Source organism: Acanthochromis polyacanthus, chromosome 17 (assembly GCF_021347895.1).
Source record: "Acanthochromis polyacanthus isolate Apoly-LR-REF ecotype Palm Island chromosome 17, KAUST_Apoly_ChrSc, whole genome shotgun sequence".
Taxonomy (NCBI): Eukaryota; Metazoa; Chordata; class Actinopteri; family Pomacentridae; genus Acanthochromis; species Acanthochromis polyacanthus.
In genome coordinates, this window is record NC_067129.1 from 15,129,927 (window position 1) to 15,157,118 (window position 27,192).

General features: G+C 39.1%; 2 protein-coding genes across 2 annotated transcripts; one reads left to right on the forward strand and one right to left on the reverse strand.

Moving 5' to 3' along the window:
- Window positions 1–175: 175 nt before the first annotated feature.
- Window positions 176–12,114, reverse strand: gucy2d (guanylate cyclase 2D, retinal). Its single transcript, XM_022188215.2, is given in 19 exon segments — window positions 176–2,711; window positions 2,908–2,990; window positions 3,081–3,175; window positions 4,234–4,332; window positions 4,940–5,114; window positions 5,924–6,116; window positions 7,298–7,461; window positions 7,543–7,691; window positions 7,842–7,991; window positions 8,085–8,241; window positions 8,343–8,519; window positions 8,729–8,809; window positions 8,903–9,022; window positions 9,158–9,272; window positions 9,374–9,458; window positions 9,555–9,927; window positions 10,032–10,333; window positions 10,434–11,213; window positions 11,216–12,114. Coding segments are annotated over 19 exon segments (3,459 nt in total). The 5' UTR covers window positions 11,292–12,114; the 3' UTR covers window positions 176–2,626.
- Window positions 12,115–16,154: 4,040 nt separating this feature from the next.
- On the forward strand, window positions 16,155–25,379 carry hsd20b2 (hydroxysteroid (20-beta) dehydrogenase 2). Its single transcript, XM_022188206.2, has 12 exons — window positions 16,155–17,259; window positions 19,573–19,756; window positions 20,580–20,626; window positions 20,790–20,865; window positions 20,987–21,097; window positions 22,640–22,707; window positions 22,837–22,881; window positions 22,967–23,001; window positions 23,091–23,172; window positions 23,353–23,418; window positions 24,878–25,027; window positions 25,109–25,379. Exons 2-12 carry the CDS (start codon window positions 19,606–19,608, stop codon window positions 25,250–25,252), a joined length of 975 nt encoding a protein of 324 aa, XP_022043898.2. The 5' UTR covers window positions 16,155–17,259; window positions 19,573–19,605; the 3' UTR covers window positions 25,253–25,379.
- The last annotated feature ends 1,813 nt before the right edge of the window (window positions 25,380–27,192 follow it).

Genomic DNA, 27,192 nt, shown 5'->3' on the forward strand with positions numbered 1-27,192 from the left:
AAATACATCAACTTTAATCGCTAAATGAGCATCCCTGTCGTTTACATTATGATTATTGGCCTTGATTGAACTTTTGATTTCTGGCTTGTTTTGAATAATGCAGTCTTTTAAGGATATGCCTTAACACATGTAGACTTGATGGTAGCCAGCAAAACACACAGAAGGAAACAGAGTCTTCACTAAAACCATAATTTATTTACAGAAACACATTGAGATCACGTTCAAAATTAACAATGCAGTCCATTCAGGTTTGATGAGGTCTATCTATTTGGCAATTGATTTAAAATCTAGGAAAAGAGGTTCCTACCAATACAACAGAATTAATCGTTTTGTTCTTTAGATACCATCAGTGAAAAGAACATTCAGACCGCTTTCCTCGTCTTGATTCAGGACCCCGTATGTCCTCTTCGTCAGGGGTTTAATCGTGCTTGAAAAGCCGGTGCTGCTGCTAAACACTTAATGGTGTGAGAGACGACACCGCCAGCAACCTGATAATCAAGACATCAGATGTCCAGTTTGTTCTGTTTATACACTGAGCTACTGCGACAAGTCAGCGTAGGTTAGAAGTGGTCAGTAGCGAGCTTACAAGGAAAGGAAAAAAAGTCTGTAGCCTGAAAAGTGTTTTCAGAGCAAAATCTGCACACCCTGACATTGCCTGCCTATTGTTGCTTCAATATCGGTGCTGTGGCAGACAATTAGCAAGCCGACTGAGAGTGAGGAAACAATGTGGCTGCTTGCATTTTGAATGTACTGTGATTAAACCCTTGTGTTCTGTTGATATCTCCATCTGTGTCGGGGGTTTAGAGAACCCAAGCAGAAAAACACTAAAAAGAAAACCCTGCAGGACACAAAGACAAACTAACAATGTACACATTTACAGTATATACACATCCCCAAGCCAAAGAGGAGTGACTCAGAAAACTCCGTCCTCCCCTTTGTGTATGTATGCTTCCTTTGCTATGTTCTGTAAAATCACTAGGATCCCCTGTGGGTGGGGGCATGGGAGGTGAACAGTTGTTCTCAGTGGACCCTCAGAGACAGCCGCTGAGCCCAGGAGAGCCCAAACAGAAGATAATGGCTGGAAAACTGAGACACAGACATTTTCCTCTAGAAGATGGCGATACACATGAAAAGGCTTAATCTGCCGAAGCATATTATTGGAGATGATCATTTCAGTCAATTGACTGAAACATTTTGTGCATCAGTGCAGAACAGACATACTGCATTAAATAAGGTCTTTCTATTGCCGTCCTGGTAAGACCCTGTTGAACACGCAGGACGTTCAGCCATGCATGCAGCATGTTTCAATAATAGGCTACATGCACTGTCAGTGAAACTATAGTGGAGCTGCTTTGTTGTTAGTCGGCAGTGGTTTAGGTCTCATTTGCATGTGGCTTACATCTTCTAGGTCGTGGCAGAAAATGTCAGCATAACATGAAAAACAATACACACATCATTAAAAACAATATATACTGTATGTAGTATCATAACATCATTAGGGAGAGAAGCATACAGTGGATGCACATAAGAGTCAGCTGCGTGACGTGTTTTGCGAGAAATATTTGTCATTAAACGTTGCAATTTTATTGACTATTTCCAGCTTTGCAGATGTTTTGGCCCCTAGTTCAGTCTGTATTTTCATAATCACACTTGGAACATAAACTAAACCTTAGAGGCTATTCCTGTATTTAAGATACGCTTAAATGATAAGTTACAATGAAACAGACCTGTCAGTCAAATCAACTTAAACAGGCTTATCACAGTAATGGAATAAAATGTTAAAAGACCCAGTGGGCAAAAAGAAATTGTATTTCTTTTTTCAAAATCTATATTAATAAAGAAATCAAATATTAAATAAACAGACCAGATGCTTTTTTGAACATATTTTTGAACATTTTCAGATAATATGGCTTGAATGCAAAGTCAGAGGTGAGTTTTCAGTTCTGACTGACCTATTCAGTGTTTTCCAGTTGAAAATACTGATAAAGAAATGTACTGATGTATTCATGCGGTGTTGTTGTGAAAGGTTAATGCTTCTGAAGTGAGTCCAGCATTGGCTGTATTATAACTGAGATGAATAGTCGAGCAGTAATGGCTTCCACCATTTGGGATGCTCACGACAAAAGTTCTGCAATATCTCTACAAAGCACAAAGTTCAGTACAAATAGATACAATACATGAAGCACACCAGCATTACACGCGTTTTTTGTTGAAGTATCCACAGTGATCCTCTGTTAGGCGATCACTGTCCGCTAAACCAATATGTTTTGGACCTGAACCTTAACTTTGGTTTGTGTGTGATGCTGTATTTGTCTACTTTTGGTATAAAATGAAACTGGAGAACAAGTGCAGTACAGACAAGTTGCCTGCTGTTGGGTTTGTTGATGTGCTAAAACTATGAATGAGGAAAATGATAATATCCACGTAGAAATATTTTAGTGTAGAAATAAGAGTGATGAATGCAAAAAGCACGAATTCCTGCCTACTGCTCTTGATCTTATTTTGAGAGTAGCACAAAGTATAGTTGTTGCTATTTGTTATTGCACATTCAGTTCTTTATTCACACGTTTATCTGTGTGTAAAATACCACTTTTCAGCTCTTGGACGTCTGTGACAAAACCACAGACTAGTTCATCTTCTTCTGTCGATCCAGGAACTTCTGTCGTCTGTCAGGAGGTATTTCATCTAAACCAATACCATGATTGCTTCCACTGTAAGAGAAAATACAGCATTTTATGTACCATAACTGATGATAAAGAAAACTGCAACAAGCCATTTATTCAAATAAGTCATTTGATTGCATTAAGTGATGCTACAATGATCTGAATTTAAACAGTCCGAATGTAGTGCAAGAACTCAATCAAGTAAATCAGATTCTTGCATGTGTCGAACAAAACATTCTCTTACCCTGCGACGTCTGGAGGAATTGGTAGAGGTTTGTTGAAATCCTCCCTCCCTACCAACCAATATGTGTTCTCAACACCTTTTCCCTACAAATAATTCATTGTTAGAATTCATTTGCTGATGGTACAGGGTCAGTGAACATTTGTGTGTCTTCAGTCATCTTTTGTTTTATTTACCTTTAACTCCGTCATGCCTCTGACATCGATTTTGTATCCCAGCTTCAAGCTGTTCAGGACATCCACTGTGCTTTGGTTGACATGGATTCTGTAAGCTGTTCAAATACAAAAGAAACCCTTCGATTTGGTACAAAGAAATTGCTTTGATATCAGGTATATGCCTAGAATCTGTATTAGCCTAAAGGAAATTTCCCACATTTTGGGGGATATCTGGAGAATCCATTTTATTGTGTTTTATGGTCATTCTAAACTTGGAAGTGTAAAACTCGGCTTGTTCATATATGAAAACATTTACCGCTGGTGTTCCTCAAGTCTCTCACAGCAAGTTTACCTCCCAGCTGTACAAGCCCCTAAAAAAATTAACCAGGCACTCTGTAACACCTAACTAACCAATAGACATCCAGCGCTTACTGTGACTGACAGCCAGAGACAGCATGGGGGCGGGAACAGCAGCAGTTCATTAGTTTAAGAGCAAAACAACCCTAAAACCAGGAGTTACACAGTCATTATGAAATGAACCATTTGAGCAGTATTTGGAGCTGACTGACTGAAAGGCTCATGTTGGGGACATGCGAGACTTTGATTAAGTTTCTTGAAAAGGGAACAATATGGGACTTTTAAATGATCTGTATGGAAAGACCAAAAGTCAAACTGCCATTTTGATATTAAGCCACTTGGTGGCAGCAGATTACCCCAATCTGCTGTTGTCTTATGAGTAAAAATACATTAAGAGCATATTTTTTCATTTTAGATATGGTATATTGTAGTGAAACATTTAGTTTAGCCAGTGAATAGTTCATTTATTACGGTATTATCTTCAAGGATCTCTGTAAAATAAAGTGTTTATTTTCAGTTTAAGTAAAATGTAGTGAATAATCAATGCTCAACTTTACATCTAATGTGTACAGCATTCAGAGGTTAACCAAGGCAAACTTGGTCTTTGACAACATTTATTCTGAAGCTTCAAATTGACCTCTAATTCTGTTGATAGTCTTAAAGGATTAGTAAGGACTGCTCTCTTAAAGCCCTATTTAGCCTCAAGCAGCACAAACTGCCACACACCTGACATCCTATCCACTACTACATTTTCAGAAACATTATAAAAGGAAGAAGGCATCTGTCTGGTTCATATAATGATAAATGAGACACTCACACAACCCTGTGGACTCCATTCGAGATGCTGTGTTGACAGTGTCTCCAAAGAGACAGTACCGAGGCATCGTAAGGCCGACTACACCTGCTACGACTGGACCTGCAAACAGAATACAATCACACAGCATACAGAGGTTATAGGGCTTTGAATGGGGCACTTTGTCTTCAAAATATCTTACATATTTAACTACTGTGTGTGAATTTTTTAGAGTGTGGTTTCTGTTACGTTTGTACGGCTTTTATTCCAGCTCTTGTCAAATAGACAAAATAATCTCTTGACATTTCAACAAAATCCACAATTCTCTTTCCAGTACATGACATTAAATCTGTGCCTGACCAATTTCTTGCGCGTAAAGAAATTCATAGAACAGGGTTAGAAATGCAGTGTGTTAATTGGATGACAGCACTGTAAGTGGATAATGTTTCACTGGTCCAGGAATAAGTTCCAGACGAGGATAAAGGAGGTAAAAATACCGTCTTGCCTTAGCAGCTTGTACTCCAGTATTCTTACTCCTCTGCAGCTAATTAACTTTAACTGACTCTGAAATGGAGTTTAGGTTTATTTCACGCCATATTACTCAGTACACCTGTATTCGACTTTTAAAGTAATTACTTATGGTAAACAGTTGTCCATATGCTGCCTCAAGATGTTGCAGCACGTTGATCGGGGTTTATCGCAGCACAGGAGGGATGAACATATTACTCACCAGAGTGCAGGCCAATACGGATCCTGACTTTTAGCTCAGGCATGTGTCTCATCTTGAAGGTCCCGATACAGTGGAGGATGTCGAGAGACATATTGGCCATTTCAGCAGCATGACGGTTACCGTTCCTGTTGGGGACACCCGAGGCCACCATGTAGGCATCTCCAATAGTTTCCACCTAAGGACCATAACAATTAAGAGATGAATACACACACACACACACACACACACACACACAGATACAGTCATACTGCATTCTCTCAGTAGTTCAACATAATTTACAGAAGATTAACACTGCAATGCAAAACAAATCGATAAAGGAATTCTTAAAACAATAGTGGACATAGAATGAGATCAGATTCAGCCGCAAAATCAGTAGCAATGTTTCTGTGAAAAATATTTTTATTTTTTTACAAGTTTTTTTCTTTCAAAATCTATCTATCTATCTATCTATCTATCTATCTATCTATCTATCTATCTATCTATCTATCTATCTATCTATCTATCTATCTATCTATCTATCTATCTATCTATCTATCTATCTATCTATCTATCATCTATCTATCTTTCAAAGTAAATCTTTTATGATAACATCAGATAAACTTTATTGATCTTTCATTATTTTTACAATTATTGTCAGAATATAGGCATAGTTTACTCTGTTATTTTTACTAGATGTTTGTTGATGACTTTCCTAAAATCATTGTATACAATGATAATAATATCAAATGAAATACTTTATAAGCACATTTTTTCTTTTTCTTTTGCATTAATTCATTGTTTAAAATAAGAATAAGCTTATTTAAAGTGCCTAGAATAGATCTACTCCACCTGTAATTCAATATAAAAATGTAAACATATTTAAAGACTTTGGTCTTTTAAAAAACAGATAAAAGTGCAACACATAAACTATAGAATAAACATAATCATCTAATAATATTATGATTATAATTTAGGTAAATAGACACAACATCCTCCAGCCCCCACCTTGTAGACATCATGCAGCCCAATAATGGCATCAAAAAGCGTGTAGAGATCATTGAGTAAGTCGACCACCTCAATGGGCTCGCTGAGAGCTGAGATGGTGGTGAAACCCACAATGTCACTGAAATACAGCGTGACCTCGCTGAAATGCTCCGGTTTGACAGGCTTGCCGGTCTTCAAAGCCTGGGCCACAGACCTAAAAAGGGAATATGATAAGTAGAGGTGCTGATTCTCTCACAATATCTGCTCAAAGTAACACATATAAAACTTTCAACAACTTTTACAGACATATTGTTCCTCTCTGTTACCATAAATGAGACTATTCCATAGATTTCTCCCAAACTGTTATTGCGGATTACTGCAAGCCAGGCAAAATGGCATCTCTGACAACATGACGGAGATGCTGTGTGACATTTGAAATGCAATCTACAGTTAACAGTTTACTACAGGAGAGTCACTATGGCTGAGCTATGGGTTATTTCAAATGACTGCAGTCACTTTTATTGAACCTCAAATAATGATTCTAATGAGATATAACTGAACTGATTTCAGTGACATGAAGGACACAGCTGAGTACAATTCTGTGACAGAACCATTATTTGATTATCAACACTGTATATTATAAAAGGAAACATAAATGAGGTGGCTAACTTGTCGAACAAACTGACCCATATCATTTGCTATGTAAATAAATTAGGATGCCTTACGAAAAAGTCCTTATTAGAGAACATACTAGTAGAAATAGACTGTGACTCCTTCCTGTGATGCAATACAATGCAATAACAGAAAACACTGTTGATTAATTCTGGTTCTACATTTGAGGTTAAACATCACTTTACATTTGCAAATGTCTGAAAAAGCAGAGAATAATTGGTATAGGCAAGCAAAAACTAAAGAGAATTTAAATGTTAGTGTTTGCTTTAGGCAAGTTTGACTGTCTGATCGCATCCACGTCACTGGATGTTATTCCAAATGTTCCACACTTGCTAACGGAGACAAAAATACCATCACGTTAGGTGCAAAAGTTGGACAAATGACTAAAGGAAGAAAGACGTAAAAGAAAACACAAGAAATGTGCTTTGATGGCAACAATCTCACAACACTTTCTCTGCACGTTGCAAAACAGAGATCATCTCAACAGTTCAGTCACTGCAGAACACCTGAAACCACTGTTATGTGTGAGGGAGCAGCCAGTCGGTGAACTGAGCAATGAACCATCAAAGGATTCATTAAGGCTCACTGACCTTTGACCTCTCTAAGCCAGTAAAAGGTAGAACAATTAACTGTCACATTTTTATTGTGATTGCGTTGATGATTTACAGACTCTCAGGTTTTATTGTGTCGTTCATGTGTCAGTTAAAATTTTTGGACACTCACCTGGGCAACATCTGTGCCACCAGATTGTCAGTCTTCTGTCTCTCCACCTCCAGCTCCTCCGTCCTCTCTCTGATCAGATCCTCCAAGTTAGATGAGTACTGCTCCAGCATCCGCAGCATAGAGTCAATGATGTTGGTCTTCTTTCCTTTAGTGATGTTCTTGAACTATCACACAAAAAAGGAGGCATCAGGAATGTACACCTTTCTATAGAACAAAATATGAACCCGTGTTCGTTACACTTTTACCTGCTTGAACAGCTCCTCGAAGTTTGGCCTTTTCTCCGGCTCTTCACTCCAGGCCTGCTTCATAACCTGTATCACTTCCAGCGGGGCCTCGTCCACAGACACAGTAGGCCGACACAAAGGAGGAGGCTCTCTGATCTTGTTGATGATCTCTGTAAGCACAAATGACACAACAGTGCGGACACCAATGTTAGACATGCACAAAAATGCAATAACAGAACAGATTTTGTGCAGCACGTTTTGCCACTTTCCTGTGAATGTCACTGCTAATAAAAAGCAGATGTAGTGGAGCAGTTACTCACCCTTGGTAGGCATGTCCAGCATGCAGAAAGGTGCAGAGCGAGAAATGACCTCCTGCACGACGATGGCGAAACTGTAGACATCCCCACAGAACGTGCCCCTCCTCCTCAGACTAGAGCTTCTCAGCAGCTCTGGAGCCGTCCAAAGCAGATCTTTTAAAGAAAAAAGTTGTGAAGTTAATAAAAAATAAACTGGTGCAAACAAACTCTTAAAATGTTAAATCTAAGAATGCAACATTGACTCACCTTCTGGCTTTTCCTCATCACTGTCAATGCTTTGGGCAATCAGGATCTCATTGAATCCATAATCTGTCACCTTCAGCACAAAGCGCCCATCTACCACACAGTTGCGAGATTTGAGTCGTCCGTGGATGATTTCACGATTATGCAGATACTTCATTCCCTGATGAAAGATTTCAAAAAATGTCTGAGTGATGCCAAACATTGCGATGTGAGAAAAAAAGCATGAGCAGTTTTATTTGTTTTTGTTTTTTAGTGTCTTACTCGGATCAGATCCATTAACAGAGAGGACTTGAACATCCAGTCAAGGCGAACATCTTCATTGCCGAGCAAATCCTCCAAGCTGCCCCTGGTGCAGTGCTCGGTCACAATGCCAAAGATGCCTGAGTCGAAGAACAGCCCCAGGAACAGGTTGAGATTCTCGTGTCTCATGTCTCTGAGCTGAGATGAAGATAACACAAACATAAATGTTAATAACCGTGCTTGAGTCATTTTTGTGACCAGTCAATACTTTTGCTTTATTTTCAATTACATATGACCAAATCTACTTGGCTACAGTGGAAATGAAGTTATTGTAATAAGGATTCCTGTGCTTTTGGTCAGGACTAAATAGATAAATTGAAGAAAGAATGTTAGTTTCACTCATTTACCTTGGTAAAGATAAACTCAGTGCTGCTATTGACACCTGATACAGCTCCAGCGGGACATTTCTTCAACCAAACCCAGTCACCCTGATGCAAACAAAACAACACAGTCAAACCAAAAACGAAGAGCTCCAGTATGGTAAAAATGTATTTGAAGGTGTCATGTCAGAATGTCCTCACCTCAAACACTGCAACATTGGAGCTGTCTGGTGTGGAGGCTAAGTAGCTACGACCCGACACAGAGTGGTGAGGGGTCTTCATATCCAGCTGGCTCTTCATGATGCTGTCATCATTCAGCTTCTGCTCACACAGACAGTTCAAAATGGACAGATTAGAGGAAACAATGTGCAAGTAAGTAGCTTTCACACATCACATACTTGTTACGTATCCAACCACAGTTAAATACTGTCAGTATTGGTTGAGCTCAGAACTGACCCGTTTGCTGACTTGAGTGTTGATGAAGACGAGGTCATCGAGAGTCAGGACTACCTTTGATGATCCACCGCCACCGCCACCTCCACCAAAGCTGAAGCCAACCCTGCCACCTCTCCTGTCCAGAGACAGGATCACTAACAATCAGGATATGTTCCAGAAACCACACAATACCTACTGAATGAGGTATAATTCTTTTCATATCCTACTTTGACTTACTTGAGACGTAGAAATATGTTTATTCCACATCCAGTAAGTGAAATGAACAAAAGCGTAATAAAGAAGAGAGTGGCTGAATCTAGACCTTTGGGAAGAGAAAAGAAAAACACATAGAAAGTTTGAATACAGTGAACTCAGCAATGTAGACCAGCTTAGATAAAACTCCTGCGATGATGCTCACCTCCAGTGCAGGCAAAGTATGGGCTAAACCAGCAACCTGAGTCTGTGTAAGGAGTGCTGCCTGCAAAATGGATAGAGCGGCCAAGATATTTCAAGTTCCCAGTCTTGCCATCTGTATGAGACGAATGGAGGGCATGTGTGGAATAGAGAGTGGTGCCTATTCCACTGTAGTCCAGGACTACATAGGCAGCCTGCATGCCTTCACCGTGTCTGCCAGATCTCACGGGTTGATTGAATCCTTGAAATTCAAATTCACCATTACTTTCACGCAGGATTTCACCAGTCACCCAACGGCCTCCGTTTTCGCGGGCCTGTTCAGTAGCCATTGCTGTGTAGTACATCATGTTGTAGATGGTGCCAAAGAATGGAGAAACCTAATAGAAGAAACAGCAATGCAGTTGTGCAAATGTCTTTTTTTTCTCTGCTTCAACACTTGCCATTGTTTCCTATCATCTCCGAATGAAAGAAAGGGTCTCACCTGCTCTGGTGGAGTGCTGCTGCGTATTTCATAGCTGTCCTGACCATCTTTGAAGGCCTCATAGAAATTACGTTCTCCAGAGTCCATAGTGATCGTGAGAACGCCGTCAAAGGCTTTCCGCAGCTTGGTGTCATTACCTAACATATAATATGGGGCATCTTTATAGGGCAGTGCGTACAGAAGGGTGTCGTAGGGAATGAACACGTAGCCACGGTCGATCATACGCATAGCCAAGGCTGTTGTCAGAAGCTGGTACTGGGCTTGGCCACCAATCAGGACAGACGGCATGCACATGATGACCACTGCAGAAAAGGTTAAAAAAGTGCTCATTCGGAATTAAACCATGAATCATGTGGAGGTTTCTCAATTTTATTGACCGTTTTTCGTTTTTTCACAACTCACCTCTGACACGGTCTGCTTCCCGCACTTTTGTCAGGGCTTTGCGAGGCCCGTCTTTGTTGTCCTCCATTGTGACCACAGGGGTGACAGGCAGGCCAAGGGCCCTCAGTGAAGAGGCCAACTCCTGTCCTGTGGCTTCCCACACGTCCTGCTTCTGTGAAATAATGGCCACATGTGCCCACCGAAAGTACCGCAACACAGTAAAAAGTACATGGGAGGACAGTGGCAGCGGTCTCAGGAAGGTTGGATACATCTCATCTTTGTTCATGCTGGGTTTTAGGCAGGCCCAAGAGAGAATCCCAGCATCCCACTCTTTTGCATACAGAGCAGCTGAAGCGCAGTAGCCTGGGTTGGCTGGGCCCAGGAAAGCAGCACCATAACCGTCTAACCCAGCAAAGCGAGCAAGGGCACGGGATGACTTGCAGTCCTCATTGATCAATGTGTAGTCATACCAGTAGCCTTTGTTGAGGTAGGGGTCCTTGTTTATGCGGGCAATGGCGAGACGGGCTGCCACGTCAGGGAGGGCTTTGGAGTATAAGAGGTCACATGTCCAGGGTCCAACTAGAGCCATCTTAAAAGTAGTTGCCCAGGCTTGACAGGGGAGAAATGAGATCATGAATAAGGACAAAAGAATCCAGTTCCCCCTCCATCTCCTGGTGTGCTGTATGGGGGTTGATGGCAACTGTGGTTTTGATGATAATGACTCTGATGAGAACGATATTGACGTTGAATCAAACTGACTAAACCCATTGGAGTTGTTTGTCCGTATATGTTTTTTCTCTTCACTTTTATCGTGTTGTGCTGCCATCGTGGGTGGTAGGAGAGGTTGTGCAAACAACGAAGGTCTCTGTTGCTTTCCATGTCCTCACACAGCTGTTCTGATGCTTCAGGCACAGAAGGCGAGTGGAGAGTTTATGGTTGTTGGTGTGAGAGTGAGAGTGTCTTTGCTAGTGAGACTGTCTCCCTTGGCACTTTGTAGGCCTCTAGTCCAAAGCTGGACTGTTGACGAGACGACCCATAGCCATCACTGCCTCCAGGAAAAACAAAACAAGGTGGACAGAATTAGAAAATTCGTAGCAAGACATTTAATGTGATCTGTGTTTGCCTCCTAAGTTCTGTGATACTTTGTCTACTGTGACACGTCAAGGCATATTGAATCTCCAGGACAGACATGATTAGTGACCTCAACTCACTTCACACTGAACTCAGCTTACATCCCACTGAGCTGTTTTGTTTAACAGAATGTGATGTTGAATGTTATCAGCATCCATCTGTCCTGCTCAAGACACTCTGCCCAGAGTCCCTGTAATGTTCCTTTGACTGACAAGCTGATTAGCTCTGCCAGGGCCATGGAGTTTAGATCAAATGCCAGGTAACGTGGAGCTAAATCTGGCCTTGATGTCTGCATTTGGTCTTGCCATCTCTTTTCCTTGACTAAAGTCAATCTCTTGAGATCTTCTCTGCCATGCTTTTCTTGGCAATTCAACTTTTTAACCTTGCCATCACCTCTCAGGCATCTAAATTTGTATCAGTGGCTAAAACCATCTCAAGATTAAAAGATTGTTTTTGTCCAGAGCAAAAGACAGTTTGATGAACCTCACATTAGTGTTTCAGAATCTTTCAGAAAAGACAGTGGAGCTTGATTATTCTTGACATTTGAACTTGAATTCAGAGACTTGCTGAAGCATAAGGAACCCCAAAACCACTAACACTTTACTGCTTTCCTCTATTATGAAGTGATTATTTTTCATAAGTTTGGAAAGTCTATAAATTTACAGTATCCTATGGTTTGAAAATCTGTTGTTAAAATCATGTTTTTAATAGGTGAACAAACACAAATGCTTGTTTCTAACTCTGTATTCAGATGTATATTTTTTTTCAATGGCTGCCCATGTTAAAGAGAGCAACAGGTCTGAACACCAGGTAGTGGTAAGGGAAACGTTAACCACAACTAATGCTAAAAAAAAAAGTCTAACAATTGAGTCATGTGTGAGGAAATTGAGCCAGAATGTTTAAAAATATTGGTTTAAAACTACAATTTCACAACTCTTCCACACTAGAACACTAGGTACAGAATATATCTGTAGTAAAAATCCCACCGGTGTCATTATTTGTAGGTTTTTAAAGCCTGGCACAATCACTGAAGATGTCACCTAGCACTGCTATGTCTAAGATGGACGCAGCGTTGTTGTGGGTCTTTTTCGCTGTGTCAAAGATGGCTGCAGCTGAGCATTTCAGAACAAGTGAAATTAATGCCACTGACTCATTGTTATAAGGCTGTTATTTACTTCCTAGTTTACAAAGTTAATTAGGCAGTGTTGTTCAAATCTCAACTGGGCCTGATTATAAGGATCTTTTATCCACTGATAAAGTTGTTAATTTTGACCTCATGTCTCTGCATTTGTCTAGGGGTTAAAGAGTGAATAATGAGTATTGCTAAAATTGACAAAAAAAAAAAAAGCTAGTATTCTTTGTTACTATTAAACATAAGTAATGTTCTAAGATCATCTCTGGAAACGCTGTGATATTTGTCACATTAAATGAGGCCTGTTCCAGGTTAAAACTGAAATGTAAACTGCCTTTCAATTTCAGTGTTTTAAAAATGACATTTTAACCATATAAAATACCACAAAGTCTAGTTTCTTTCCTTGTCATCAAGCTAAAATGGGGCAAGTCAGCAGCAATCCTAAAGTGGCTAATACTGGCACTGGCTTAGAAGTGGCTAATAGGTTAAGAGGAGCACTGACGAATGTTCTAGACCTGTTCTAATATGCTACTGAAAATAATAAATGGGTCAAATTATGTTAACTGACCAGAACTGTCTTTAAAATTTAAAGGTAGGATTAATAATTTTGCAGTCTGTGCCAAATATATAAGACATTAGATCATCCTTGATGTCCCAACAGCCACACCTTAACAGAAGTTGTTCTGAACAGTTCTACAATGAAGAATGAATTGATCACATCAACAAAACAACATTTATGTTACCCAGAAGTGATAAGACAATTCAATGGAATAAAATTTGATAAGGAGCAGTTCTGACCTGGAGCAGCTTCTCTACACAGGAGCCATGTCAGGGTTGGAGGCTGTCGTTGAAAAGCATCATTCAGACTCCAGGTGGATTAAGAATGCTAAAGTACACGGCAGGAATGGTTATCCTTGGTCTTTTCTTGTGAAAAAATATCATAGGTAATCCAAATGTCATGTGCAGTAAAAAAAGAAAAAGAAAAGAAAGAAGAAAAAAATCAAATTAGGTCCTTTTGTAACCAAGTTCCCAAAAGAAATTGCTGGAAAAACCTCCACATCTCCAGCCGGTTGGTGTTTCTTCAGTTCTTGCTGTCCCTGTTTTGGACTGGGGCCCACCCCAAACCACAGAGCAACAGAACGATGCGTGAGGAGATGCGCAACCCTGATCCAGAGTTTGGATTGGTAAAAAATAGATTGGCAGAGAGGTGGGGACAGCTAATATGTAAAAGAAAGGGAAGAGTGGGATGGACTTCTCAACCTTCTTTAGCTTTTAATCCAAATGAGCGTGGAATGAGCATGTGTGGGGGAGGGCTGTAGGAGATGAAAAAAGAAGGTGAAAGTATCCTTAACACAGTATGTTAAACGTAGGTGCTGATGCAGCCTTGAAATGATTACACATGGGAAGATTTTTATAATACTTTAAACCTTAAGCATTACAAGGACATTTGTGGCAGAGAACCATCTGTTAACTGACATACCAACATTATGTGCTAGATCAACTCTTCAAAAGCATTCATGAAAAACTATGAAAATTGCCTTAAAATGATACATAGGTTCACTTTCAACAGATGTCCTTATGAAAATGCTTTTTTCAGCATTGCTCATCCTGCTACTGGATCTCACTGTCATTTAAAATCAAATGCCTTTATTATAGTCATGAGAAACTCCTTATGCTATTGGTCTTAAATGCAAGTGCAATTAATCGTAATCACTTTCAACTCGAGGCTAGTGTGGTGATAAAGGGTCTGCAGCCACATGTCACCCTGCTGCGATTTAAATCCAACTAAGACCTTTACCCATACTCTTTGATCTTAGTCACTTTACATGTGTTGAGGGTGCCAACTGAAATTTGGCCACACACACTGATAAAATGGCTGTTTCATACAGTCATTCAGCCAATCATTTCTCTTCGATAACCGGAATCTGTGTTCTAAACAGAAACTGATCATGGTAAATGATAGCTTTTGTAAGACTGATAAGTTGTGTTACGCTATCTTTCCTACTAACTTAGTAATCAGCTTTCCTCACGTTATCCAGGGCTTCACCTTCCTTCGAATTCTGTGAAATCTAGCAGTGCTCAGTTCAAGGGTCAAGCTTACATGTGGCAGTAATGCTGATAAAGGCCAACAAAGTATGTGAGCAGGAGAACTGGGCTGAAAATATCTGTCTGTTATCTATGGTAAGCCACTGAAAGCTTGCTGTTGCCCTTTTGACCTGGCAGTATGTACAGGTCACTGCAGTGCTACAGCTGGAATTCAAGCCTCCAGGAGAAGACACACTCCTCCTTTTAGAAAATGATTAAATACAGAGATGCTCACAAATGCATCATGCAGCTGCAGACATCCCGAGATCGATGAGTATAAAGGTGATCTCTTACACATGAAAGTGTGAGGATACGTTTGTATTTGTTGGTCCTATCTTGCACATCGATTGCAGCCTTGTTGAACTAATCAGATTAGTCAGGTGAGGTTGTGCTAAACTGATCTGCTGCCTGCAAGCTTCTTAGCAACCTGGCTAACGGTGCTGACAGAAATCACTCCAAAGCAAGGTCAGACACACAGCCGTGCCAGCTGAGCAGAAAAAACAGCTCTCTAACCCAGCTTGGCCTAGTGCAGAGGCTGCAACACTGACAATACTGACAGGAGGGTGTCAGCACTAGTGATGGCGAGTCACTTTATGTTACTTTACACCTTAGCTGCATTGTATTTCAGAGAGAGTTACTGCACTCACTTTCTACTACACTATATTTATCTGACAACTTCAGTTACTTTAAAGATGAAGATTTGACATAATAATAATATAACAAGCTTGTGAAAGACTGCACATTGTTGAAGAAAGAACCAGTGGTTTTCCACTTTTTTTTTCCTCCCTCCTCCGTTTTACAAAAATCTATGCGCAGTCGAGTCACATTTCAGGTGTCTTTGAGTGGTCACAGCTCCACCAAACTCTATTTTTCACTCTAATCTTTACATCTGTTTTCATTTCAGTAAATCTTTATATTATTCACCAGAAATCAAAAATTAGAGAAACAGACCTGAAACAAAATTGTGTATCAGAGCTGAGTATGTTTTTTGTTTCTTCTCCTTTTAATCATCTCATTATGTATCTGCTGTCCCTGTTTATAAAACTGTATGTAAGTAGCTCCACCTGGTGCAGCTACAACATTAACATGCTGCCGACACACTGATACTTACATCAAATGGGGTTTTATGTCACAACAACATCTGCTGATGTTATACATATATATATATATATATATATATATATATATATATATATATATATATATATATATATATATATATATATATATATATATATATATATATGTGTCAGAAGGACTCAACCATAACTGCCATTTTAATATTTTGCATATTTAATATTTTGATTTAACAGATCAGCACTTTGCCCTGTGTCTTGATCATTTTTCTTACACTAATCATGTTTTTTTGCATCCTAAATTGCAAAACCACTGGTTGAAATTACACTTCACAAGTAAATACATCTACCTCAGAGTTATTTGCTTTCTCTGGTGAATTATTTGACAAAGTTATTCAATCAAATACCTAGAAAAAGCTGTGGGAGGAGCGATAGAGCAGCTTAGACGGTTGCCTCTTCTGTGAACCCACTTAATTGATCGGGTGAATTAATTTGGCAGCCTCTTGCTGTGACATCACTCTAGCCTTGCAGGATCACAGGATCTGAGCTGTACTGGAACACAGGGACACTTCCCTGAAAAGCATTTGAGAGTGTTAGTGTTGGATAATAAGAAACCTCCTGTCACCGCAGCCTCACAGAGCTGTCGCTGCCAGCTGCTACCACAGAGTGACGATCTGAGAAACGCATGCAGGGAATGGACAGGGTGATTTCCTACAATGATCCTAAAAGTGTAAATTAAAAAGGAAATGACAGGCTGGAAAAAGTTATTATTATTTATCAACTTTATATATTTTCTGGCAAAACTAATTCCGTCCATCCATCTCCTTCTACATACCCGGAGTCAGGTGAAAGCCGGCTAAGCAGGTCATCCCACTCATCCCTTTCATGAGCAACGCTTTCCACTTCACCCTGAGGTGTTCCTAGGCCAGATGAGATACATAGTCCCTCCAGTGAGTTCTGGCTCTATAACCTGGGGTCTGCTCTCAGTTGAACGAGCCCAGAAAACCTCTAAAAGATGACACCTGGTTGATCTCAGTCATATACCCAAACCACCTGAGCTTGCTTCTTAAAGATGTAACTGATAACCTGAAATATACATTGACAGGCTTTTCCAGTATATTATTTTAACAAATAATGTCACTGAATATTAACCACTGCATCCTAACATGTTCAGGGTTTTTGTTGCTGATGTTTTGCTATAACTTCCAACCTTTAGACATTTAAACATGCATGAAGGAAAAAACTATAACAAAAGCCACTCATTTGTTTTCTTCACATATCACCACTCTGTCAGCAGCAGCAGGTCCAGCTGTGGGCTGTAAGGATACTGCAGCACCCTCTGGTGGTCGATGGTACTCACCAAAGTGACAGGGCCAGTTCACTGCTGACACTCCTCTGTTAAAACATCCCACATTTTTGGAAAGTAAGTGCTTGAAAGACATTTTTTGTGGTCGGTTTTACTGCCTATCTCCACTCATCCACAAATTCTGTAGGTAGACAGCACTAAATCTATTTAGTGAACTGTTTGTGAGCCCAAAATGCACAAAAAATAAAGAGGCTTTTAGCTGGATTTAGTTCCTGCTCATTCAGCTAGAAATGTAAATTAGCCTGCTGCATTCAGAATATTAGTTAATTGTACTTAGTCTGATTAATTAGTTAATTAGTTGTGAATCCATTAAAGTAACTGAAATAAATTTACTTAACTTGAAAAAAATCAACTTCAGTAAACATAAATACTAAGTTGAACCAGCTAGTCACACAGAAACGGTTACAGAGAGACTTGCTTCCTTTTGCATTTTCTGAATTTAAAGAGTTTCTACATCATTTAATACTGAAAACTTAGTCCCAACTTCTGAAACCATTTTTTCCAGAAACAGTACAAAGACAGAGTGTTATCCTGCTCCTAAGTAGTGATATTATGTCTTCAGTAGTGATTGAATTCAGTACTAATCTTTGTCACGGTTGGAATTTTGTTGATAAAAATGTCATGTAAAAACTTAATTTTACAAACCTATACAGCAAGTTGCTTCTGGGCAGTTTTAACTCTCTCACTGTGCATCCTGGGAAATCTGCTTAGACACTGATTTTGTTTCTTATAAACCTAATTCAATGAGTCGAATGGACTTTAAGTTGTTCTTTTATTCAGCTCATCATTTTAAGTCAAATGACTCGAGGTTTTAGAAATGGTTTGAGGATAAAAATGTAACATTTGACATCAATCAATTACAGATTAGCAAAATGAATGAAAATTTAACCATAACTCTACTGTTGGAGACTCAACCAGGCAGTTACTGGTGCTGGATTATTTACAATATTATCACATGTGTATTATTAACACAATATCAATATTTGTTATGGTTATCATCAACACAAATATATCATGGCTCCACTAGTTCTCCACTAATTCTTTTGTGATACATGACTCACTTAAAATAACAAAAAACTTGGATAAAATTTTACCACTTTGACCCAGTTTGACATGTTAATGAATTTATCATTAATCTAAGCTGTGTGTGAATGTGAACTTTAGTCTGTTAGACAACAGGAATGTTAGACCACAAACGCCTTTATCACAACTATAACCACGTAATTTAAACTCACTTGTGGTGAATCCTCCATCACGTGGTCAGACTGGAGCCATGGGTACATTTCCAATTTTATCCACTCATAGCTCTAATTAGGATCCTACTAAACCACAATGACTGGATGATTTATCAGAGAAAACTTTATCTTTTTGATGATAAGCTGCTGTTTTACTTATCTTGCATCACGGGACTGTATATGTAGGTGTACCATTTGTGGGCTATCACAAACGTTATCGCTCGTTTAACATTTAATCAAGAGCACTTCCAGTTTATCAGTGTACAAACATTATTTCACATGAATGGATAGGACTGTTTCTGCTGACATGAAAACCTGACAGATTGTAGCCGCAGCAGAGACTTATCAGCTCTGGCAAAAACTGTGTCACTCTCACATGTGCGTTATTCTTTTTATCTTCAGTGCTTTTGTTTTGGGCTTTTGTGATTAGACGCAAGCGTTGGTCCTGGACAGTGACGACAGGTTATTTGAGGAATGAGCTCTTATGCTTCATCCTTGCTTGTGTTAAAGCAGCAGTTTGACAGTTTTCTGGACAGCGGCTGTGGTTGTCAAACATTTTCCTCCCCTTCTAACCCCACAATCACCGACTATGATAGGAAAGGTCATCAGTGAACTCTTGTTTAATTTGTTTCCCCACATAAATCGCATTTATGCAACTGAATGTGCTCCATGTGTTTCCTTTGGTCATCCAACCCCAAGAAAATGTCTGTGTTTTGTCAGCAGCATTTTCAAAATTTGCATTTAATTGCAATTTGATGCTTTAAACTAAATGTAAATAAGTGTGAAACAACCAACAAATATGACCGTTCACAAATATTTAAATTGTTTTCGTTGGTTAATGTGCTTATATCAAGACTTCTAAACAAAATGAGAAGCAGGACATGAGTTTTATTGAACATGGGGATTGAAAAAGACTAAACTGACCCGTCAGTGTTTCAGGTTTAGTGGCATCATAAACAATAAACACCATCATTTAGTGGTGTTTATTGTCAACTGAGCTCACCCACATGACAGCAGCACACACTGAGGGGTGGAGCAATGTGGGAGGTACATGAAACACGGGGGGAAAAATCATTTCCTCTGCTATAAAATTAGGATTAACCAGCTTTTAAACATTTGTGTGTTGTGCTCCAAGGAAATTCTGCTCTGCTAGGAGTCGTGCTGAAGGATGTCACTCACAGACATGCTGGCTGTCGTTGGTGGATTTACTCTGGTGTTCTACCTGCTGAAACTCGCCTGGAGATGTTGGTGTGGATTCAGAGAGTTTGTTTTATCAGAGCACTGGCAGGTGGATTTAAGGACTTATGGACAATGGGCAGGTAAAGTTACAAAAAATGTGTGCTATTCTTTCCTACAGGTTTGCTTTAAAGCAAAACAAAAAGTAAATGTGTCAGATTTAAGGTGTGGAGGAGTGCTGGCCAGGTTGCTAACACACTGTGAAATTCTAACCAATGCACATGTTTTCTGACTAAATGGGTATGCGTGTGTGTGTGTATGTGTGTGTGCAGGTGTGTGTGTGTGTGTGTCCAATAATGTTTTTTCTGGGTCAGTTTCAGATGACACTCATTGTGACTGCTTCTTTATCTGCTGTTCTCAATCAGTGTGTAATGTGAGAACATGCAGTCCTGTCTGGATGTTAGTGGGTTAAATATTTGCATGTTATTTCCACCAGTGGCTGCACGGATCAGCCTTCCTGTCTGTGAAGCCGATTCGATGAAGGATCTGATATGGTTTTCAAATTCCTTTTTTATCAAATATGTCCATCTTACCGGAAAGAAGTTTTTCGTCCACTTTTCTTCTCCACTTTGGTTCCATTATCAACTGAGCAACTAACTTCTGGACCTGAACTCAGTCTGTTGTGCCAACTGCACACTTAAATGGGAGAATATTATCAATAATGCCAGTTTGAAGGTTCCAATTGTCTGAAGACTTTCTGCAAAATATAGAGTTTGGAACTCTGGAACGAGCAAAATGCCTTTAATGTGCTTGTATTTTGCAGAAGTTAAACTGAAATTTTAATCGCAGAATTATACTAATTACAAGATAAGCTAATTCAGACAAGCAACTGAAAGGTTGCAGCTCTACCTGAAAACTATAACTACACCCATTATCTAACATTTCTTTGCTTTCTTCTTTGTGCAGTTGTCACTGGTGCCACGTCAGGCATTGGTAAAGCTTATGCCAGTGAGGTGAGTCTCCATTTTCCTTCTACAAAGTGGTCTTTCAGTTTTTATAGGTTCAATTAAGAGCACGCTTTCTTCACATTAAGCTGCTTGATGCCGTCAGTCTTGTGCAACATTGCAGAGTCTTGTAAGTTAAGACAAAACCTGTCTGTCTGCATTCTCCTTCAAGCTGGCACAAAGAGGTCTCAACATTATTCTTGTAAGCAGATCTGAAGATAAGCTTCGGATGGTTGCCAAAGAAATCGGTGAGTCAATTGAAAATAACGCCGGTGTTCTAATGTTGTCATTGTTGTCATGAACGTGTTTGTTGTTTCCGTGTGCAACCAATAAGCAGAAACAATCCAAAATATTCCTTTTATCTTTCAGAGAGCGAGTATGGACGGAAGACACGCACCATCCAGGTGGATTTCACAGAAGGCCACAGTATCTACCCTGCGATTGCCAAGCAACTAGAAGGCCTGGAGATTGGAATTTTGGGTAATTAGACAACCTATTTTAGAGCAGGGATTAAGTATCAGATTATGTCACATTTGACTGGTCTGCTCAAAAGCCAGGAAACACTAAAAACTAGCATTTTCTATCTGTTTCTTGTCCTTGTGCCAAACTAAGCTAAACATCCAGTGCTTGTAGCTGTGAGAAAGCCATCAATCAGCAAGACTCTAATATACATGTTTACCAAAATGTCCGATCTATCAGCAGCGCCACAGAATGACTCTGAAATATGTTTCCTCGTTGGCTGAGTGCCAGGAAAATGATTTCTGTCTACTCATACTACTGCACTGTGAGTCTGCTGACTGAGAGATGAATCATTAAATCAAACATTAATTAGGTGTGCTAGTACAAAGTGTATCCACATCAAAAGAGAGTGAACTTCCAACGCAATGGCCACACCCAGTACTAGATGTAAAGAGGAAAAAAAATCTAAATTATGCAGCAAGAATAAACAATAAAAACATAAGGCTTATAATTGTATTAAAAAAAATTGTAACAGACACCTGTAACAGTTTTACTGTGTGGTCACATCATTTACAATCCTGCATTAATAAATTACAAACCTCTACAATGGCTAACATCAAGGAAAAAAGTGGCAGGAAGGGTGCAAAAAAATTAAATAAAATTCTGTAGTGTTTAAAAACTTTGAAAATAAACACACAAAAAAACAAAACTGAAAATGTCTGTTAAATAGAGATATTTTTTAGCAGATTGTAAAATATGAAACAGTTTTGTTTTACAGTCAAACACTGGAAAAGAAATTACTGTCGATTACTGTTTTGTTTTGGCGCCATTTTTTTCAGTGATTATACTAAATGCGATCTGATATTATTTAACAAAACAAGGAAATCTGTAAAATAACAGTTGCATTTACTCTTTTTCAGTTCTTAATTGAGAATTGATTCGAGCATATTTTTCTTTTATTTCAAAAATAATGAGAAATATCAGTAAAATAACATTTTTGCTTTATTATTATTATTTATTTAGTATTTTGTAAATAATAATAATGATAATTAATAATAATGTGTACAGGAAAATGCATAAAAATATTAAGTTAGAAAAACACACATTTTTGATGCAGACCTTATCTACATTGGCCTTTTTGTTGTTGTTGTAGATTTAAATTATAGGTAAAAACTGACTTACTAAACTAATAAATTTTCATTTTTCACCTCACTGTACCCAAACAAGAACACATCGAAGTGAGAATAAAGCATCGGTAGTGATGAAAAAAAAATTAACTTTTTTTTTTTTTTAAGATTTTCCTTACCAGAGTCACAAGAGTGCAAAACATTTTCATCCAGATATAAAGAGTAAACAGATCTGCTGGTCATGGATCAGTTACCTGCTGCATGGTTACGTATGTTCATGTGCTACATTAACACCATGTGAATCACTCCTGAATCATTCCAAAATGCACATGCTCTGCTGACAAATAAAGGCCACAAAGTTTAAGGAAAAGAGAATAACTTCATCGTTTAAAGACTGATATGAGAGAAAATGTTCCTGTTTGTATCTTTATAACAGTTAACAACGTGGGAATGATCTGTACTGATAGTTTTGCCTGTTTTCTGGAGACGCCAGATGCTGAACAGGTGAGTTTTGAGTTTTAAATGCCTATCTGAAGACAACACACTAGATGATTTATTGTTTACAGTTTCAGGCTTGTCAGGTGTCGCATTTGTCCAAACATTGAGTTTCTCTTTTGTGTTTGTTCTGAGCAGAAAATCACTCAGGTTGTCAACTGTAATGTGCTGTCTGTACCTCAGGTAAGAAGTCTGTGAGCATTTACTGCATGACTGTGCTTGTAATGTTCCGACATCTGTATTGATCTCCTGTTTTCTGTCTTATCAGATGACTAGACTGGTTCTTCCAGACATGATTGAAAGGTACCGACACACACTCGAAGGCTCACAGTTAGGAGATAATGAGAGGATGACATGAATTTCTGAGTTTTTGTCTTCCCTTTCTTTCCCAGGGGAACAGGGCTGATCATCAATATCTCATCAGCAGTGGGCGTCCGTCCACAGCCTCTGCTGGCCCTTTATTCAGCCACAAAGGTATACTGTATTTTTATCCATTTAATTACATATCCATTTATTCTGTTTCTGCTATTCCGTTATTGACATTCTCGTGTTAATTTGAACACATCCTGACCAGATCACATGTTTATTTATCAGCAAACAACTTTATGACACTCATTTGCTGATCTGTGATTTGCACTTTCTTCTGTATTTCAGATTTTTGTAAAATATTTCTCTCAGTGTCTGCATGCTGAGTACAAGTCAAAGGGAATTTCAGTCCAGGTAATGTCACATGTGCCAAAACTGGAGTTCATTTATCTGAAATGATGGAAATCAAACGGTTCCAAACTGTTATTCCAAGCTGTTATTATTTTGTAAATATATGCTTGTTGCCACTCCCTCCCTGATTTTACATTGTTCAGAACATTTAAGGAAACCCAAGACTGCAAAAAATGCAATTTCACCTTATTTCCAAAACAAAGAAATGTATTCGCCCACACCTAACACTCTAAGACTGACCTCAGTGCAGAGTGACATACAAGAAATTGAGATAAATAACAATGAAAGTGAAGTATGATTGGATTTGGAAATACCAGAAATGCCACTCTGAACACAGACGTGAGGACAAAAACAAAGATTAACTTGACTATCCGACAGTGGTGGAAGATTATTCAGGTCCTTTACTGAGGTAAAGTAATAACACCACACTGTGAAAATATTTTACTACAAGAGAAAGACCTGAGTTAAAAAAAATAAAAATATGTCAGTATTATCAGATAGTTAAACTTGGGTTGGATGAATTTTTTAAGTACTTGTGGTTGAGTAGTTTAAACTACAGTTATCCATAGTAGTTTAAATCAATCCACTGGAACTTTCTTAAAGTCCAGTGGATTGATTTAAACTACTTTGGATAACCATGACCTGGATGAATGTGAACCTACACAGACATCTTTTTAAACTACAGTTGTAGTTTATTTGGCTTAAGATGTAGAACTTTGTCAACTCATGAAGGAACACTCAGTTTAAATATTCAGAATCACCAAATTTGAAGATAACATGGTTTTCACTGAACAGGAAAGGTATGAAAAATTGTAATTTGCAGAATAACTAAAGCTTTCTGACATAAAAAGAGAGATGTAGAGGAGGGAAAAAAATTCAAATGGACTACACTAAAATTTGTACTTAAGGACAGTAACAGAGTAAATGTAGTTACATTCCACCTCTGCAATCTGACATCTGTACATGTACTGAAGTTAGATTATAGATTATTTACATAAGGAAGGTTTACAGATTTTTGTCAGATTCTAAGTGTAATTGTTTTTTTTTTAGGTACAAATACATGATTTCCAAAGAAAATCACACATATTGATGCATGTCATGAGGCTAAACTTAATAATCTAAATATCCAATATTCCTTCTTAATTTCATTAATTTAATTATATATCAATTTATTTTTACTTTAACCTTTTATTACAACTGGGAACTGGGTAATTAAAGCTACATTTGAGGTTACTGTGTTTTTCTCAGTGTTTGAACAAACACACAGCTCATAAAGTTGCTCCCACTGACTCAGGTTATCTTAATCTTTTTTAAATTTGCTGCACATGAACCTGTATCCAACACAGTGTTTTGGATGTCGCTGCACTTGAGTCTGTTTTTCAGCACCAGCGTTATATTTCATACGTGTTTCTTTATGTAAGGAGAAGTTCCACCTGTCTAACCTCGGTTAATGCTCCCTCAGTGTGTGGTCCCCGTCCTCGTGTCCACCAACATGACTCACAACATGGAAGTCAACTGTTTTGTGAAGAGTGCTCCACAATTTGCTCGTGAGGCTTTAAACACTGTGGGTCACTCCAGCTACACCAGCGGCTGTTTGTCTCACGCACTACAGGTCAGACTATCATCACAAACCATCATCACATTCAAATCAGCTGCAGTAATTTAACGTTTCTCTCTTCCACCATTCTTACAGAATGTGGCTCTCACGATGCTCTTACCGGACTGGTTTCGTATGTCGACATTCCTCATCAGAAACCTAAAAAAACTTCCAAAAATGGGGAAATCTGAAAGAAGAGCCTGTAAGGAAAACCAGAGGCTCAATGAAAAGGAGGAGTAGTCATGTGCCTGCATGTACACAGACGTTATGTGAATGTTTGGTTTTTTTGAAGAGGACTGACATAAATGTGAATCTTCACTGTACTGTATTATCACAGAATGCTACAAAATATATATACTGTTCAGTTCATGCCTTCAATTTTCATTTATCTAACATGTTCAAAAGTCTTCTTGACTGAATTGCAATATAGAACAAAAGTTTCTCTAGAGACTGCCTCTATTATCATTATTATAGTTAGTCGACATATAGACACAGTCAGTCTGTATTATCTTTCTGTAATCTTTTAAATAAATAAATTGCGACAAGCTTACATTGTAACAGTTCCAAACATAACAACATACAGTGCATGTGGCAAACATTATATTTACTGCTCTGACAAACAGTTAATTTGTATTAACACCTACATTAAAGCTGAGCAAGAGCCCTCGAAAGCAGTGATTCCCAACCACATGTACAACTGCCCTGGGAGATATTTCTGTGAAAATATAAGCTAAACTCATTGGGAACAGTGGCGGATCTTCCATGGGGGCAGTGGCCCCCCTGTGATCTGATTGGCCACCCTGTGTGCCCCCCAAAATTTTCGTTGGAAATTTACATTACTGATATTCCGATTTCCGATCCTCCTGATTGCAACTTTGTTGTCCGACTGCACCTGAATGCACCAATGACGTTAGTTTGATCCTTTGATTGTATTTCGTTTGGATTTGAAGAAGCTTTGAAGACATTTCCTGATGCCGGAGGAGAAGAGGAGCAGCTTTGTACCTTGGCGGTAAGAAGACTGTGGCCGTTTCTTAGTATGTAACTGTCTGTACTTGGTTCTCACGTACTCGTGAAACGTCATCATCGAGACTGCATCAGACCGGACTAGTGTGCATAGATATGAATCAGTAGATAGAGTAGTCTACGAAGGAAAAGCAGCTTTTTATCCTGAAAGATCAAAATCAGCTCCAACATCTGCATCAGACAGCATCAAGTCAACCAGAAAGAAAAAAAAAAATGACTTTTTCTGATCACATCTGTTCTGCTGCTCACATTCTTCACCTTTATAGTCCACTTTTAAAAGTTCAGCAGACAGGTGCTCTGCTTTGGAGTGTGACGATGTCGGTGATGTGGAGACTGAAGTTTCCATTTCACCCACAGCGTGCTTTAGAGCAGCCGGGTCAGACTTGATGTTTGAAATACTGACCGACAGCTCAGATTTAACTGTCTGCAGTTCTGTTTTGTCTGCAGTGCTGGAGGGTGGCTCAAAGCCACCAGGAGCTGGGTCTTTAAAATAACCACCGTCTCATTACAGAGTGAAAGTAGCAGTTCCTCCTTAAGGTAAGAGATTGCAGCATCTGAGAGCCTCTTCAAAAGAAGATGAAGCTGATGAAGATGTTCTCCAGCACGGCCAGAAAGACCACGACCAAGCAGCCTTGAGATCTTAGGCAGCGGGTCCCTCAGGTGGGTGTCAACGGGGTTCACGGTCAGGTCTGTGGTAATCCCGTCAAAAAACAAAACAGAAAAAATTGAGATTAGAAATCAACATGTAATCAAAGCACTCTGTGTATAACACCATAGTATAGGATGTAGTTCAGAAAATGTCAGGCGGAACGAGTCAACGGAGACTGGGTGGACGAAGGCATGCAGCTGAGTACAATCCAGAAAACAACAGAGGAGTGCCAGGGCCAGAACAGAGTAGCATAGTATCCATCTATTCTCTATACACCGCTTTATCCTCACTAGGGTCGCGGGGGGTGCTGGAGCCAATCCCAGGTTACTCGGGCGAAGGCAGGGGACACCCTGGACAGGTCACCAGTCTGTCGCAGGGCGTAGCATAGTATGTGTCTTAGAAAACATCATAGTATAGCCTTTGGTATAAAAAAAACCGCCATCATATACACCGTATATTGTACAAATAAGTCAGAGGAAAGAGACATACATTGTAGAATTGTAGTAAT

Coding starts and splice junctions, on each gene's coding strand:
- hsd20b2 (XM_022188206.2), top strand. CDS start 19,606: ATGTCACTCACAGACATGCTGGCTGTCGTTGGTGGATTTACTCTGGTG. Junction 20,627..20,789: donor GTAAAGCTTATGCCAGTGAG/GTGAGTCTCCAT, acceptor TTCTCCTTCAAG/CTGGCACAAAGAGGTCTCAA. Junction 23,419..24,877: donor CAAAGGGAATTTCAGTCCAG/GTAATGTCACAT, acceptor ATGCTCCCTCAG/TGTGTGGTCCCCGTCCTCGT.